The sequence below is a fragment of the Camarhynchus parvulus genome, chromosome 6 (assembly GCF_901933205.1).
Source record: "Camarhynchus parvulus chromosome 6, STF_HiC, whole genome shotgun sequence".
NCBI classification, from domain to species: domain Eukaryota; kingdom Metazoa; phylum Chordata; class Aves; order Passeriformes; family Thraupidae; genus Camarhynchus; species Camarhynchus parvulus.
The window spans coordinates 8980256-8997518 of record NC_044576.1 but is presented as its reverse complement, the minus strand read 5'-3'; the positions used below and the strand labels follow the sequence as shown (position 1 = coordinate 8997518).

The 17263-nt window shown below is 36.0% G+C and overlaps 1 protein-coding gene across 3 annotated transcripts in view; it reads right to left on the bottom strand.

Moving 5' to 3' along the window:
* Nucleotides 1–1693: 1693 nt before the first annotated feature.
* BMPR1A (bone morphogenetic protein receptor type 1A) overlaps nucleotides 1694–17263 on the bottom strand; it is a 74232-nt gene continuing 58662 nt past the window's right edge. For all 3 annotated transcript variants that reach the window (XM_030951541.1, XM_030951540.1, XM_030951539.1), the window contains 10 exons: nucleotides 14222–14384; nucleotides 12812–12914; nucleotides 12219–12318; nucleotides 11328–11427; nucleotides 10374–10518; nucleotides 9333–9525; nucleotides 8654–8951; nucleotides 7974–8149; nucleotides 7332–7462; nucleotides 1694–6292 (listed from right to left, as the gene is read on the bottom strand). In XM_030951541.1, coding sequence (XP_030807401.1) covers nucleotides 6167–6292; nucleotides 7332–7462; nucleotides 7974–8149; nucleotides 8654–8951; nucleotides 9333–9525; nucleotides 10374–10518; nucleotides 11328–11427; nucleotides 12219–12318; nucleotides 12812–12914; nucleotides 14222–14384 — 1535 coding nt within the window. In that variant the 3' untranslated portion in view covers nucleotides 1694–6166. The remainder of the gene's footprint in view (nucleotides 6293–7331; nucleotides 7463–7973; nucleotides 8150–8653; nucleotides 8952–9332; nucleotides 9526–10373; nucleotides 10519–11327; nucleotides 11428–12218; nucleotides 12319–12811; nucleotides 12915–14221; nucleotides 14385–17263) is intronic.

Here is a 17263-nt window from a genome sequence, read left to right as displayed (position 1 = left end):
CAGGAGGTGGTCAGCTCACAGCAGTGGTCCTTTCCCAGCTCAGATTCACAGCTGATACTGATCTACTGCATTACCGTCAGTGAGAAACACCAAAGTGGTGTTCTGGGGAAAGGTGAAGATAAAACTGCAGAAGGAATTAAGGAAATTAACAGAATTATATCTGATCCTTTCTGAATTTAGTGATACTTCTGCTATTTATTTAAAAGCTTGTGGCTCAGTTTGCTAATTACTCAGTGTGCTTTTTGGTATGCCTACAAAACATCCATGTGCAGTGTTTACACATTTCACTGAAATGTTTCACATATCACACATTACTGCTGTTTCACCTCTTAGATACCGATGCCAACTCATCAGTAACATATTTTATAGAGTGGTCAAACCCACCCATTTATAATGGAGACCATTTTGGAATTTATTACTAGCAGGCAGTAGAACTTATTTTCACATCTCGAAACTCCCCAATTTCTTTTCCAAATCCTTTCTTTAGGACACAGCCCCACCGTGTGGCCGTTCCACGAGAGAGAAGCTGCTCATTAGAGCACAGACAGGTGCAAACACTTACCCACAATTTTCCTTATGTCCTCCTGCAATGCTAACATGAAATCCCAGTTTTAAATTCAACCACGACCACTGCAACCAGTGAAGACATTCCATTCCAAAATAGCCACAACCATAGGAAAAAGGTTTGTTTTACCAAGATACTAATTTAAGGAGACCAAATCTTTGTGCAGTCTAATTTCCTGGTATTATGTGTTAAGGACAGAAAGGATTGAAACTACATTGCTGATCTTTCCATTGCACTTTCCAGAACTATACTGCAAGAATTTAACACTTGATTGTATAGGGAAAACAAACCAAGGCTTATAATTATAATATATTGGTAACAGTTTTTATGATGTTCAGATATAAAACCTTTCTAGCTACTGTAAAAAATATGTATTTAAATCTAAGATTATTCCTGATTAAATGCAAAAAGAGAACAGAAACTGATCTTACTTCTTTCTCCTTGTAAACTAAAGGTGGACTCTATGGAGAATAGAAGCCAATAAATTTCTGCAATGAGAAAACAAATTCTGACACTCTCTTCATACTACTCACAGGTGAGATATCCCCTTGACTGTCTTCATTTGCTTGAATCATAAAAACCAGAGTAAATTTAGCAGGATATACAGAAGCACCTGCATATTTTTGCAACAAGCAGTACATACACATATTAAACTCAAATATCTTAAATTGGATGCTATTACACAAAAAGAACATTGTACATGGAGGGAACAAAAAGCAATTACAAAATTCCCCATCCTTTTATTTTTTCTGGTTTTACCTGGTAAGCTTGAGGTAAGTTTATATGGATAAAACCAACATGTAGGGAACCTGCATGTGTTCAAATAAAAGTATTATTTGATTTTGATTTGCTTTTGGCTTTGCAGTAACACAGGGATAGAAGTCAGGAGAAGGAAACACTTTTTTACTGTTGCACTCAAATTTAAATATCGTGCAAGCTTGAACTTAGCACCAAATAATTTTCAATATCATTGAACAATAAAAGCAGTAATTAACAACTTACTGTGGGGAAAAAAAACATAAACGAGGTATGAAAAAGTAGGGAATTATTTAGTTACAGTATTAGGATTTCCAAGTTGTTACATTTTTAAGGCAAAATCTTATAGTAACAAAACACATTACTAATGTGTACTAAAATAAGGTTATTTACTTAAAAATGATACATTGGACATAATCTGTGTACAGAACAAGCAATTCATGGTAAACTCAATAAGGCACCTTCTAAAGCAGATGCTGTACAAAATACATTAGTGTGTTACATTTTTAAAGTAGTATTCTACACTTCTGGCATATAACACACACAAGAGTGTGACCATTTGTCTTGTTCCACTCTTCTTTCATATTTTATTTACATCTTCTCCAGGTTAACTACAATGTTATTTATTCTTCTTGTATACAATATAGTACATTTCATTTTGGGCATGTCATGTCAGAGCACAAATGTCACTACATGATGTGGGCTTCTATAATTGCATTAAACAGTAAAATATCACAAAGCAACAATTACATTAGATTTGTCAAAAAACCAGAAGTAACGTGCCCTCTACTTCTGCTGTACAACCAAGGCTGAGCACCATGGTTCCATAAGGACTGGACTGCGCAACACCGCCAGCTGCTTTTAGACATCACCCCTACTTGGAATAAAGACTGTGGGCACAGGATAAAGATTTAACTCAGAGGCACTGTCAGGAGAGGGAGCAAAGGCTAAAACATTCTAATATTTCACAGAAGATGAGCATGTAACTTCCCTTTAAAAATATCTGCAATAGCAAAAGAATGTTTATTAACTTTATATCTCTGCTCTTCAAACACTTTTAGACCATTAAAATGCAGTCTGTTAAGACAGAGTAGATGAAATGTATCCAAATTATTTGTTTTATAAACACATTCAAATGGTCACTTAGATCAAGATCTAAAATCTGATTCTAGACTATTATGGAGGTAAGTTAAAATATTAATTTTACATTTAATTCAAGACCTCAGAAAAGGCTAATAAAGAAAACAATTCATAAACAATGATGGATACTGGGAAAACTGTTTCTTGAGGAAAAATTATATTAAGTAAAGTTTAGAATAAACTCAGAATGTAAGCCCAATTTTCTCTATAGGAATACCACATTTCTGGTGGAATTTACAAGTTAACCAGGAAGACAAAAACTTTCCTTTTAGGCGCTGTAACAAATGAAGTGACTCCAATTATTTCCATACAAAATCACATGGAACAGGTTCAATAAACATAAAAATCCCTCCATTTGAGTGTTTAAGAACTTCCAAGGCACAGTCTTGATATTCCCAAGGTATTTTCCACACAGTTGATTTTTGTATTTAAAAAAACCAACCAAAAAACAAACAAAAAAACCAACCACATTTGCCAGTTTTGGAGGATATTTTTTCGAATGACAAATGTTTAAAATTTTGACCACCAAAAATGAGATTAATCACAGTCCAACAGAAGAATCTTATTACCCTCTCTAAACTTAAAGGCTTCTGAACACTACAGGATTGCATAAAGCAACAACTTACCTTTGGAGCCTGCATTAATTACACTTAGTTAAGTAAAAATTAATGGGCTGGCTTAGAGCACATTTTTTCCCCCAAATGATTAAGTATCAGTATAGACATTCTTTAGTGCTAATGTTTTGTTGAGTATCAGAATCAAGGCAGCTGCTGTTGAGCACAGCAAGAACTAGACATGCATGATACATTTGAGTATGAACAGAGTAACTGAAGTGCTGATAAATTAGGTTTAAGGCAAAAATGATTTTTTCCCTCTCAAAAAATCATCTTTGCAGCAGTAGGCTCCCTCTATGTTAAAGTAAACTTGAAAATCAATTTGGGTTCTAAGGTGTCTAACCATCCTATTGCTGCCTTGCAATACCTAAACAATGGAAAAGAAAATAAGTGAAAATTTACAAATTATTGAAATTCATACTTCCAGAAGGGGCTTCCTGAAGAGCTGGAAAAAATGAACTAAAAAAAAAATTCACAAAACATGTTTACAGCAAATGATGATGTGGCAAATTCTAAAAGAAATGACACAATATTCTACATAGGATGGCGTTAATTTAGACAGATCTTCATGCTCTGAAAGTTTAAGCTAGCAGGGTACCTACATAAACATTTTTTTCCTTCTTATTGATAAAAATTCTAGAGAAGGAAAAAAAAAAGCTTATCCCTTACTTTTTTTGGCTTACACCAAACATTTTCCAACTACCTGTGCAAAAATTATGTGCGAAGACGTGATTAACAATTTCAAAATCATCATAAATTTCTTGGCAATGGACGGAGAAACTTTTTTTAAGAGCCCTTTATCATGAGGATTGTGGCACTATATCATAAATCTCTTGTTGTTTTCAAATAAGTTAAAGTTGACATACCTATGAACTTCTCAGCCAGAATACATATTAATACTTAAAGGCATTACTAAACAAAAGTAATGACTTTATTTAAAAAAAAAGTCCCTTGAAATAGCTAGTTTTCTATAAAATATGTAGAACTGTTAAATAAAGTCTGTACATCACAATAGAAAATAAAAATACTGCAATCTTTTGCCTGACCATTTACATTATGGGAACTACAGGATTAAAATAAAAAGGTAACATGCTAATAGGTTGTAATTGTACACAAATCACATTACTTCTGTGTTACATTGCTTTGTATCAGTTGTATTTTCAAGGGAAATTTAAACACATCGAAACATTCTCTATGTAAATATTTTAAGACAACAAATAATCTGGCATAAATCAATCTGAAGTTTTAACAATTTCATCAATTCTGGTATTCTTAACCATTTTCTTCAAATCTCAACTATGGCGTGTGTGTGTGCATATATCTAATTGTATAGATGTACCTAGGACTAGGTATTTATTGTATTTTTTTTTACTAAAGCACAAAACACACTGTATAAATAACTTCCCTTTTTAAAGTTATCTAGAACAAGATTTACAGTACAAAATCATAGGCACTTAAATTATCAAATAGATTCAATGGTTTCAATACTGTGTGTTCAATCTTCAGACGATTCATGCTTTGAAGCTTCACCTTGAGTTATGGTACTATTTTCTAACTTCCAAGTAGAAGTGCCAAAGGAGTTATAAATCAATAATTCTACTTTACAGTAACCTCATGGAGGGTTCTGGCTTCTATACACCTTGTGTGGGTCAGTGGTGAAAACAGGGGAACTTCAGTTTCTCATGCAGGTTGAACGGTTGGCACAATAAAACCAAGTTTTACAATTGTGCTAACTTACTGCATATTCATGATTTAATATCAATGCCATTCCTCCCAAACTTAACTAGAACTTACAACACCCACTGATTTACCTTGTCTCAAATCTTGACTTCCACTAAATGGCCCACAGATGTGGGCTCCTGTGTCTATATCAGAGCAACCCAGCTCCAAATCTTCTGCATGCTGTGGGTCTGATCTTCAACAGTTCACGTACTCACTTCTCCTGGTCTTGACCCTTTACTGCATTCTCTGATCTTCAGAGCACCCGGAGCTTCCTGCCCTCCCTCTTTTGTGTCTGTAGACCAGACTTGCTCTCAAGCCTTTCAAAACTCACCTTCTGCCTAGTTTTGTCAAATGATGAAAGAGCACATGGTACAGCTGACAAATCCCTTCCTTCATGGGAAGACATTCAGAGCCTGACAGACACCTATCAGAGTCCCAACACAGCAGGAAGGCAAAACACATCACCATCAGTCTTTCTGCTAAGATGTAAAGTATTCTATGGCAAAAATGCTGGTTGCATGTGGCACTGTGAAAAAATATGACATACATCAGGGATCCAATTATGAAGCTCCCTCTAGACTGCAAGTGAGATGACGAAAGCAGCCTACATCTCTAGAAGAGATTGTTTCAAGCTCCTTACAGATTTAGGTAGGCATTTCTTAATTAATTAATGGTTCACATTTGTGACCAAAAAAACCAGAAAAAAAATTAAAACTGAGATTTCTGACGATAACTTAATGGCAAAAGATTCAGCAGCAAATCTCTGATTGTGGAGCCACAAAATGCGTGGAGCCCTGACCATAAAACTTTGTTCATTTAAATGGTTTCTCATATATTCCAAATGACAGCAAAATAATCCTGGCACACACATAAAGGCATAAAGAACTGTTAAACTGAGTAGTAGCACAAACAGATTAATAACCTACAGGCTGTTTCACCAAAACTTGGTATGGATTGACTAGGTTTTATCAGGTAGAAGGCAAAAAAAAAAAAAAAGCTTATATTCTCCATCTCTGTTGACTAGCTTGTTAGGCTTTCACAGAAAGCACTGTAATCTGAACATTCAATTCAGTACCCAGAGTTTTACTGGAGACTCACTAAGTATGATTGAAGTCTCAATGCAGCTCAAACCAAAACAAAATGTGTATTTTCTCAAGGCTGTCCAGATATGTAGCACGTAGTGTATAGAGGCTCTCAGCATCATGATCTATGAAGTACTGAAAGATTTCATTAGCAGCCTGTAGAACTGTGCTGAGAAAATATACTGAACCTCAGTTATTTCCTCTTCTCTATTTTTATCTTCCTCACCCACGTTTGAGTGAAAAGATCTAGGGAGTCCAGCTTTGCTCTCCAAAGTCAATTTCCTATGTCAAATCTTTACATCCTGTGATTCCACCATCTTGGCAAGTGTCTTCTTGATCCTCAAGGCAGTGAGCCTTGAGGCAGGATTATGAGCCCAGCACTCAGACATCAACTTCAATATTGCTCTTAAACACTGCAGAAAAAACAAAGGCATGCTATTGAAACAACTGCTACACCCAAAGTAATAATTCTGGTTTGCTGTCAAGCTCAAATTATAGAACTTTCAAGTTTAAAAATGTGCAACTTCCAAATTTTCTGCAAAATTGTTGGTAGAAAACTATTATAAAGAGACCTACTGAAGGAAAAAACCCCAAAACACCCCAAACCTAACATCCACATGCCAATCCTTCTTATCCCACCCCCTCCCTGCCTAGTATTACAGTAGCTGGAACTAATGGAAGTGTTGATTTTCTCAATGATGCATTACCAGAACTTCAAGAACAGTGGTACAAATATGGCAGCAATAAACAGAAATATCTCCACATACACGGCTACAAAACTATAGAGAATTCCTTCAGGGAAAATTAAGGTGAGACAAAAGTTCTTTCAGCAGTCAAAAAAAAAAAAAAGGACAAAACTGGGAATTCATAGAAGTCAAGGACTTGGGGAAAAATGGATATGGCATATTTATTTTGCTATGTGAAATAGTTATGTCTTATTTACTGTGTTCAAGCTGTGGCCCGTTAAAAACACATATAAACGAGAGTATTTTAGTTTTATCCCAGATTGTCCTGGGATGTTACAGCAAAAAACAAAAAAAGGGAAGAGGAAACTCACAAAGGAACTGCTTCACCTTTCATGAAATATCTTATGCCACAAACCAATAAGCTATAACTATTAAGACTAATAAAATGAATTAAAAAATAATTTAAGTTTTAGCTCCAATTAAACTCTGAATATATTCCACTATCTAAAATACACAATCTCAAGTAGAGCAGTATTCATATATTTGCATGCTGCTTAAGGGTATCTTCCCCTCAGATCACTGAAAAGATACATTAAAAAGTACAGTGTTTTGAATTGATCTCAAGCATGTCTTTCTCCTATTATTGCTATGAGGTTTTCAAAGTATCAGAATGTGTGAATGCAGTCCTACTTTACAACATTTTAGTATTTATTAACCTAAAATGCCAGCCCATATTAATGAACAGTTTTGCTCTGAGCACACTCACTTCATCGCTGTTCCACCTGTTCGATACCACTGGGCGCAGGCGTTTGACACACACCACTTCTCTCATGTCCTCATAGGATGGATCATTTGGCACCATGTCATAATATGGCAACTGGTACTCTTCAACAATACCTGGAGATCATTGTGAAAGATTAGGAATAATTGAAAGAAATAAGTCTACAGATCTACTCTTGGATTTCTTTAGCTGGGAACAAAAACTAACTCTCTGCCACTCTGTTTTACTGCGGTAAAAATCTGAAAATTTCACTACAACAATAATTTACCATAAAAGCTCCAATATTACGATCATTAACTTTAGTAGCTATGATAATTCCTTGTAGTGCTTTTGATTTTGATACCAAATGCTAGCTTTAGCTTTTTCTAATTTACTTCATGCTACACAGAAGCACAGAGAAATACAAGATGGAAGAACAACACAGGTGAAGATACATAAGAATACAAAAGAAGAGTAAAAGAAAAGCTAGGATGGGTCACAAAAAGTATTTGTCATATACTATTACAACTGCTTTTGAAGAATACAAGCCTAATGACACAGCAAGCTAATTATATTATTTCCTGGTGAAGCATTGCTAGAGTGAGGGAAAGGCCTGGTAGATTTTACACAGAATATTGAAAAGTTTACCTCCTGTGACACAGCGCCGAGCCATTTCCCAGATAATCAGCCCAAAACTGTAGATGTCAGCCATGATGTATGGCTGGAAATGGTTTTTATTCAGGCTTTCATCCAGGACTTCTGGAGCCATGTAACGTTTCGTTCCCACTCTGGTGTTCAAGGGAACGTCAACTTCATTGGTGTCACTAGATGAAAACATTAGCAAGTTACTGAACTGTGGACTGTTACAAGGTATGAAATCCTGTATGGCACAACCACTAAAAAGACAAGTCTCTGTCTCCACAGAACTTAAACTAATAAAAGTATTTAATAATATTATTATCACATCTTCAATTAAGTTTCAACTATCTACATGCTGTTTGAATTTTCTATGAAAGAATTTACATGACTGCAATTACTATGAAAGGCTAGTTCTGAATAAAAAAATTAGTCTGCTTTTCCTCTACAAAACTTTTATTTTCCACAAGAGTATTTTCATTGTTTCTTAACAACCTATTTTCATCATGATGTTTCCCTTTCAAGAACTACATTTTAGTTTAGCTTTCAAGAACTACATTTTACTCAAAACTGGAAAAAAAAACCTCTAAATCACACAACCAAATGATTTCATCTGCCCTTTTAAACTGGGTATCTGGTACATTAAATAAAAAAATGACATGAAAGTTTTCCCATGAAAGAGGATTTATTACCTGTTAAACTTGACTGCAAGACCCAAGTCCGCAATGCAGCAGGTTCCATTTTTCTTTATCAAGATGTTTTTACTCTTCAGGTCCCTGTGTGCAATGGCAGGCTTGCCTTGTGTCCCATAGATTTCTGTGTGCAGGTGGCACAGGCCACACGCAGCAGAATAGGCCAGTTTGAGCAGAGCCCTGTTGTCCAGAGTAGTGCACTTCAGAAAATCATACAATGATCCATTTTCATGATAATCCGTGATCAAGTAAAGCTGTGTCCAGGAGCCAGTGCCTTTAATGTCTGCTGCTATGAAACCTATGAAATGTACAAACAAAGTTACTATTTATTTGTACATAGAATTTTTGTGTAGTAGGTTTAATGCTAATTCCTAAAGCTGTATTTTCTTGAGCTGTAGCAGAAAATATGTGTTTCCTTATGAAAACTAACCATCTAGGACCTCTGATTCTAAATGTATGTGAGGTTACCAGTCCAGCCTTCCAGCAAAGAGATTGCAGACATATTTCCAACCAAAAGCAGCAAAATTCTACCCTTTCAGTAACATTTTATTAGAGGACATTAAGGGAAAAACCCATCTGGTGATTCCAAAGAAGCTGCCTTAGACCCCTCAAGCCACCCAGTAAGAGCTCTTCCTCCTCCTGCACCCTGCAGCAGCTGAGCAATTTTCTGCTGCCTTACCGAGGATATTTTCGTGTCTCATGAGAACAGTTTGGTAAATCTCTGTTTCTCTGAACCAGCTGGCTTCTTCTGTGGTGAAAAACACTTTGACTGCCACTTTTTCACCCCTCCATTTTCCCATCCACACTTCACCATATCGTCCTTTTCCAACTTGCCTCACCATCTGAATTTGTTTGGCAATAGTGCGCTGAACCTAAGGAAGAAAAAAAATTTGGACTCATTATTGCTGCCTCCAAGGTATTTAAAAAAACCTAAAAAGATTTAAGTCATCTCAACTTCTAACTGAAGGGTATAGTCTCTTGCGTTTTATTTCTGATTTATAGTCATCTATCTCACTGGCTGATTTTTATGCAAGTACTATATAGGATGGTTAATGAACAAAATTATTAATAATAATCACAAAACGGTTTGAATTGGAAAGGACCCTAGAGATCATCCACTTCCAACCCCTCTGTAATGGGTGGGACACCTTCCACTAGAACCGGTTGCTTAAATCCCCATCCAGACTGGACTTGAACACTGCCAGGGATGGAGCATCCACAGCTTCTGTGGCAACCTGTTCCAGCACCTCAATATTCTCAGTGAAGCATTTCTTCCTAATATCCCATCTAAACCTACTCTCAGTTTAAAGCCATTTTCCCTTGTCTTATCTCTACCTGCTCATGTAAAAAGTCCCTCTCTAGCTTTTCTATTTTAATGGTCAGTTGATACTAAGAAAGTAAAATCTCTGAGTTCACTCAATTTGATACCTATATTAGCCATTTCTTGTATTTTTATCCTAATAGCTGTAAGCTCTAAGTTTTCTTTGAATTCTGCTGATGCCAACAGATTTTTTAACATATCTGACACTTAATTTTAATTAATATGTGAAGACGGGCTTTAAACATGTTCAGTTTGTACTTCACCTTCATCATAATGGCATATAAAATAATTAGCATTTCATATGAACAAACAGCTTTGTTCTAGGCATTAGATCCAAACCAAACTTTGTATGTGATGGAGAGAAATTCACTGAAGAAAAATCTCAAGTTTATGACTTACCAACAGTGGTAGTCCTGATCCACTCCCAGAACTCTGTGACTGGTCAATAAGGTCTTTTAATGACTCCCCAGCTGGAATAAACGCTTCATCTTGTTCCAGGTCACGATTATAACAGTGCCTCTTTGCCATCGACTTACAGTAATGTCTGCAAAAGTAACACAAGTTAAGCTGAACTCCAAAACACTCAAAATATGTAACAAACTGATCTAGGAAAGGAGCTACTTAAATATACACACTTTCTCAAAAGAAAAAACAGAGAAGCAGATGTTACTGCATTTTTTCTTTTCCTGAAATGTGACTTATATAGCTTTTTAATGTTAAGAAGCTGTTGTAATGCATGTACAGGTTTGTCAGCTGATTATTAGTGAGGGGGAAACCTACCATTTTTAATACTCAACTCTCAGCCAGAGTTACCAGCACAACATTGCTGATTTTGGGTTAAATGAGCAGACAGAATCTTGAACCACAGCAGCACAGGCTGACACAAGCCTTGGAAACTTTTAGAAGAGTGATCACCTCCAGCACAGGGCTGGTGCTAACAGGAGCACCTGAATGATTTGCCATAGCTCAGCTGGACAATTATTTAGTTTTGAAACTCAGCAGAAAATCTCAGAAGCAGATTAAATTTAACTATTGAAAGTGACTGAAGACCCAAAAGCATAAAACCATGATGATATTCCTGTTTATCAGCTGCTTTAGCATCAAAGTTATGGGCAGCTTGCAAAACTGTAAATACTTTGTACCCAGAGGAAAGGATCAAACTCACTTAAATTCTCTGCTGTGAACATTTCATTTTACCTAGTGATGGAAACCGCTACCCACAGAAATGTGAAATTAGGTTACAACTGTTTTCAATCTACATATGATTAACTGAGTACATTAGTAAAATAACTGTTCTGTTTACACTGATTTGCAAAATTAAAAATGTTTCCAATAAAGAAAGTGCTTTCTTACTTGTAACAAAAGCAGCTAAGTAAGATGACCATGACAATTATGCAGACTGCCATAGAAATCAACACTGCCATCCAACGAATGCTGCCATCAAAAAGTCCATCTATTTGACAAAAAAAGAAAAAAAAGAAAGAAAAAATAGAAAGGAAAAAAAAGAGAGTTTCCAAAGTCTATTAATTAAACATATATTGTAAACAGTTTATTTAGGTATGGTTTCATATATTGTGTATCAAAGTAAATATTTATACCACAAAGGCAAAGATAAATTCATTTGGATGACAAAAATAAAAAAATTCAGCTTCAGATGTTGGAGTTGTCAGTTTTGGTTGACTCTTGCTAGTTTGTTAGAAAAGAAATTAAGGATTTAGAGCAGTAAGATTCTGAGCAGATATTAAGCAACAGTTAGACCAGTACAACTTGCCTAGCAATGAATGGGTAAGCACATGAAAATAAACTATTTTCGCTGGGAACAACAGAAAGAAGAGAATGAATTTGCAATAAAGAGGTGTTAACAAAGTCTGAATAGGTTTTTTTATGATGGCATTCATAATGGTAAAAGCACAGCAGAGATTAAGAAAAATATTTTAAAAGATATCAGACTGTGGAAACAGAATAAAAACAGAAGATCACATGCAGTCAAGATATGAACGCACTAAGAACAAGAATAAAAATGCCATGAGTGACTGATCGAGGAAAAGATTAACTTGAAAGTGGCAAAAAAGGAAAACCGAAAATAGAAGAGTAGTACAGATCTTCATAAAAAATTACTGAGTAAGGAAAAAACCAGATTTGTGCAATACTGTAATAACATTTTTCCTTATTTCCACTGTTGATCAGGAAGAACAGAACCTACACAGCACTTCTTAGCAGTGTGCACATCCAGGAGGTGTTTACCTGTACTATCAAGAGGGGGCAATGTTGGTTGCAAATCCTGATTGCAGAAATCAGTGCGGCAGCACTCAATCGTTCGGCGTAGCTGCGCTTTAGGTGAGTCCTGTTGAAGGAGAATTCAGTGAACATTCAGGTTTTGAAGCTAAAACAGGGACAGGAGATGCTACAGCTACAACACAGCACAGACAAAAGTGTAAGCTATTTTATTTAAAAGGCACTTCAACCACACCATTTAATGTATGAGATCACTCTGCAGTGGCAGACAGACAGCATCTAATCTCTGAGCCTACATTTGATCTTGCATGTTTTTATATTTCATGAGACTTTTTCACTTGTTGCACAGAAACTGATGGTTTCTACTTAAGCTGCTATTTCATACATGGGAAAAGTCTTGAGCTTAGTCAAAATCAGTTAACCATATGTTAAATAAATACTGCTCTTAAAACAAAAAACCCAATCCCTTTAGAAGTTTTTCTCTCATACTCATCATAGCAGCAGTATTTGCTTTAGAAACATCTTCAGAATCCCATATAAGAAAAGGGAGTGGCATAAAAACGAAATAGAAGTATGGCATGGTATAAATCTCATTTTTTCACCTTGCACTGGAAGTCTGAACCTTCATACTTCATGCAGCCAGAAGCAAGCGTGGGTTCTCCATGTTCATCCTCCTCAATGATAGCAAAGCAATGCCCATTAGTTCTGCAATAAACATATCACATGTGCTTTACCAGCATGTTTGTCATTTAATATTCAGCATTAGTTGACCATGAACCTATTAAGAATTCTAGAATGAAAACTTCTAGAAAAATTCTTTAATACAGTGGTTACCATCCAGTTGAGAATAAAAGACCCCCACAGTATTCTCAAATAGAACACTACAGGGATGCTTTCTCACAAATATTCATTAATTCCCTCAACACAGATACTAAGGAAAACAAATTTAGAAATAATTTTGTTTGTCAAAGATCTATTTACACTCATTCAAAGAAATGCAGATGTGGAAAGCATAATGCCATAAGGTACCCTGCACATAGACACTGTGTGTTTTTTAACTAATACCTTTATTATCAGCATAATGGCCTATCAGTTGCTAGGTCAGACAAAAATTAGTAAGGTCTATACAGACTGCACACACTAGAGGGCAATAAAAACCAATAAATAAATACCAAGAGGCTTGAAAGCCAAAATACTGGAACATTTTCTCAGTACAAAACTGTTTGTAAGTTACTGCCTGTGTTTACATTTAAAAAGACAGCAGTGTTTATTCTACCTCCTTGGGTTCCACAGAAACTGCCAAGTGACACCTTAGAGAAACTGAAACCTATGTTAAAGTGAAGACTCAAAGTACAGGAGCAAGTAATATGTTTTCAACTGTGTATATTAATTCCTAAGGAAGGAAACAGAAGGGCCTTGAACATGGAATTGCAAATGGAGGAAAAAAAAAAGAAAAACAAGGACGTTTCTGAACATGAAAAAAACCCACCCACCTCAAGGAAATAACCTATGCATGAGTCTGTTAGGATTTTTATACGTATCAAAGATAAAACTTCCCTCCTGTCTCTACATGTCCACCGGCTTTTCTTTATTTTCCCCTGCCTTTTTTTCCACAGTCTGTAACTACTGAACATGTAACAAGAATTCTCAGTAAATGGCCATGTTGTTTACACTACCTTTTTGACTACTAAGTGAAGAAATAAGTAAACAGGTGGTCATGTCAGAAGGCTTAGATTTGGGTCACTTAATACTCCCCCAGCTATAAAATACCACAGAGGTTTTAAGTAACCTCTGCCCTTCAAAACAGGACAGAAGTTTAAAATGCCCAGTTGTAAATTGTTCTAAGGCGTGGTGAAAACAGAGATGACCATGGGTTTTAGCATTCACAGAACATAATCAACTATGGTCAGATCACCTGAGAGAACCTTGGTCAGCCTCCAAAAGTTGTTTGCTCTCTCAAAATCCAAAATTATATTCTCAAAGAGCCTCTCTATCCTGAATGCAACACTTACATGCATGTGTTGTTAATAGCATCATCTGGACAATGTCCTGAGCAGTAGCATTTAAGAAAAGGTAAGGTGTCCTCTGGAGCAAGTGTTACTCCATTTGCTTGTTTATTTTGGTCAGAATTTGTCTTCATTCCTGTACCATGAAGCATGCTGTCTGGCTTTTGACCTGGACACAAAAAATACAACAAAAAAAAGTTTGCATCTCTTTGACAACTGCTCAAGAGTTTTATAGGCAAAACATGACAACAACAGTTATATTTATAACTCAAATATACAAGGCAATCTCCTCCCTCAAGATTATAGTAGAAATCTGAGTTAATCATTTTATTCTAGAAATACCCAGCTGACATATTTTGTACCTTAACAGCAGATCTTCTAACCATATATAATCAATACAAACAGAAAGATATTTTCTCTTTTTGATGTAGGGCAGGAAAGCAGTGGTGTAACTGGTTAGAATTTTCTGAAGAAAGTTTCTCTCATTCATGTGTTCAGAAAACCAAAATGCTGACGGCTTGATAACCACAACAAGAATAATTTTATGCATGAGTGAACATACTTAATATGCAATTTTCTAATTTTCTGAAGTAATTTTTTTATAGATTCACAGTCTCATGGAAGAGCAGTAATAACTCCAAAATCTCTTGGTTTTTTTGATCTCTGTATGCATTAGTACTTCAAAACACAGCTAAAGTAAATCTTGTTTGCAAATTAAATTTCAGTAAATGACACGAACATCCATCCAAACGAGCTTTCACAGAATAGAAACAGGGCTGCATCATGTTCCAAGTAGCCCTCCGTTTCTCAACAGTTGCAGAGTTAAACATCATTCTTTCTTGATCATATTATTAAAGTGCTTTTGTGAATCTAGGCATTCAGACAAAAATATCTGTTTTCTTCTTGGTGAAGAACATCCAGAACAAAAATGATGAACATTGTCTGCCTCATTTGGAATATGCTATATGATTACTATATCAGATGAGAACATCTTTACCCATCTCCTTCAGCTTTATCATACACATTTTTAATCTCTTTCTTTCCATCACCTTGGCTCTAAATCCTCAAGGTATGAACCAAATACAGACAGAAGAGCTGTGAACAAACTATCGCTTGCACTGACAGAGATTACAGCAAGGCTCTGTGTGAGGCTCAGTGTTGGCAAGATAAGCCAGCAGCAGTCAGGACCAGCAGAAGCTTTTACAAATTCAGTTATTAATTAAAAAATGGAGGTAAAAATAAAAATTTCAGTTTTTCTAAGGAAAAGAAACCTGACCAGGAAACTCAGAGTGTCTTCAAACAGATTCTTGGGCTTCCTGTCAAACCTAGCAAACACGAGCTGCAGAGCGATGAGACTATTAGTGTCCTGTTGTACCTTGCTTGAAATGTGCCCAGAAAAACTTGATTAAAACCTCTTGCAGACAGAGCCCTCTGCATCACTCTGCTGTAACATTCACTGTGTCATTCAGACAAGTGCCAATTAAATACTTGTGAAATTTGATCCTACTGTACTGAAAATAGCAGACTTGCAGATTTCCTCATCTGGTTAATAATAAAGCACACCTAGTGCACTGTCCAATGCAGCAAAGTTATGCAACTGTGCTTCTTCTGGATACAACTAATAGAATATCCTAAGAAATACACCATTTACCTAAACACTGACATCACAGAGCAGTGCTTTATTCAATATGTAGTCTTCAAAGAGTATTCCAGTAATGCCCAAGTTAAATAGCCCCGATCTGTACAGACTGTTCACAAGAAACAAGATCCAATGCTACAATAAGAGTCGGTTATAGGTATTTCTGATTTAACCAAGAAGAATCCCGCACAATTGAAACAGCTCCTCCATCCTCCTCCCCTCTCTTTCTACATATTTCTTCCCAGCATAAACTGAAAGGTAAATTTAATACTTTGCTAGAGACATTACAAAACATTCTGTATTCACATTTAGGAGATCCTTACCTGCTCAGAGAACAGGTAATTCTACTTAATATTTAAAGCAGAAGCCACTGCATATGTACAAATATTGTCTTTCTGATTTTGTTGAACGAATACAGTATCTTTCACAATTGATGTTATAACTCCCTCTTATCTTCAGGGACATTCCACATGTTAAAAGTCTTTGTGGTACTTTAAGATCAGTGTCTTACAGTCACTCATCCATTTTCCTACCCTGATCGCTGAATGCAATGTTTTTTCAGTTTATTAGATGAGAAATCCAAGGAACCCTTAAAGCATGGCTTCTCCTAGCTCAGAACAGAAAGAACAACATTTTTGTGCATGTCTGGTATCTTTTAAAGCAGTATCATTCTCTGTAAACTAACACTGAAGCATGACAACAGGTATACCAACCTTTTATACTAAAAGTGACATGAAATACATTTTCCCTCTTCATTTATTAAGATGGATTGCATTACAAGATTTATAAAAAGCACATGCCATATAAAATCCAAAACAGATAACTGTGTTCTCAAAGAAACAGCATCTTTGACTTTTGTTCAGTTTCTATAGGCAAAGATTTTTATTCAAACCAAGAACAGGCTACAATTTCATTATTTTTGTAATGTAAAACTCCACAGTAGCCTGCTTTCATCTTACAGGTAATACCTGAACTGCACAAAGAATCGGGGGGGTGGGGGAAATCACTTCCTAAGTGATCTTGCATCTTTACTTCCTAAGACTGCAAGCAGAACTCTTCTTAGACAGGAGTTTGAATACCCAGGGAAGAGTACAGGAAAATTTTGAGGAAGTTTGGGATTACTTCACAAAACAGTTTTTAATTGCCTCCACCAGGGATACCTAACTGTATCCTTTACTGCAGTACTGCAATTCATCCTCAGCACTTCAAGACTCATTAGTGTCCATCTTACAGCTGCTGAGTATGGGGATGGGAGTCAAGCATGGAAAGACTTGGCTTCCATCTACCTGGGATGTTAAGAGGGCAAATGAAGGCCCTGAACTCACAGGATGCTTCATTGCTGTTCTTCCTGGTTAATAAATACTGAGTAAATGAACAAGAGAGAACTAAGGATAGGCCTAAAGAACATC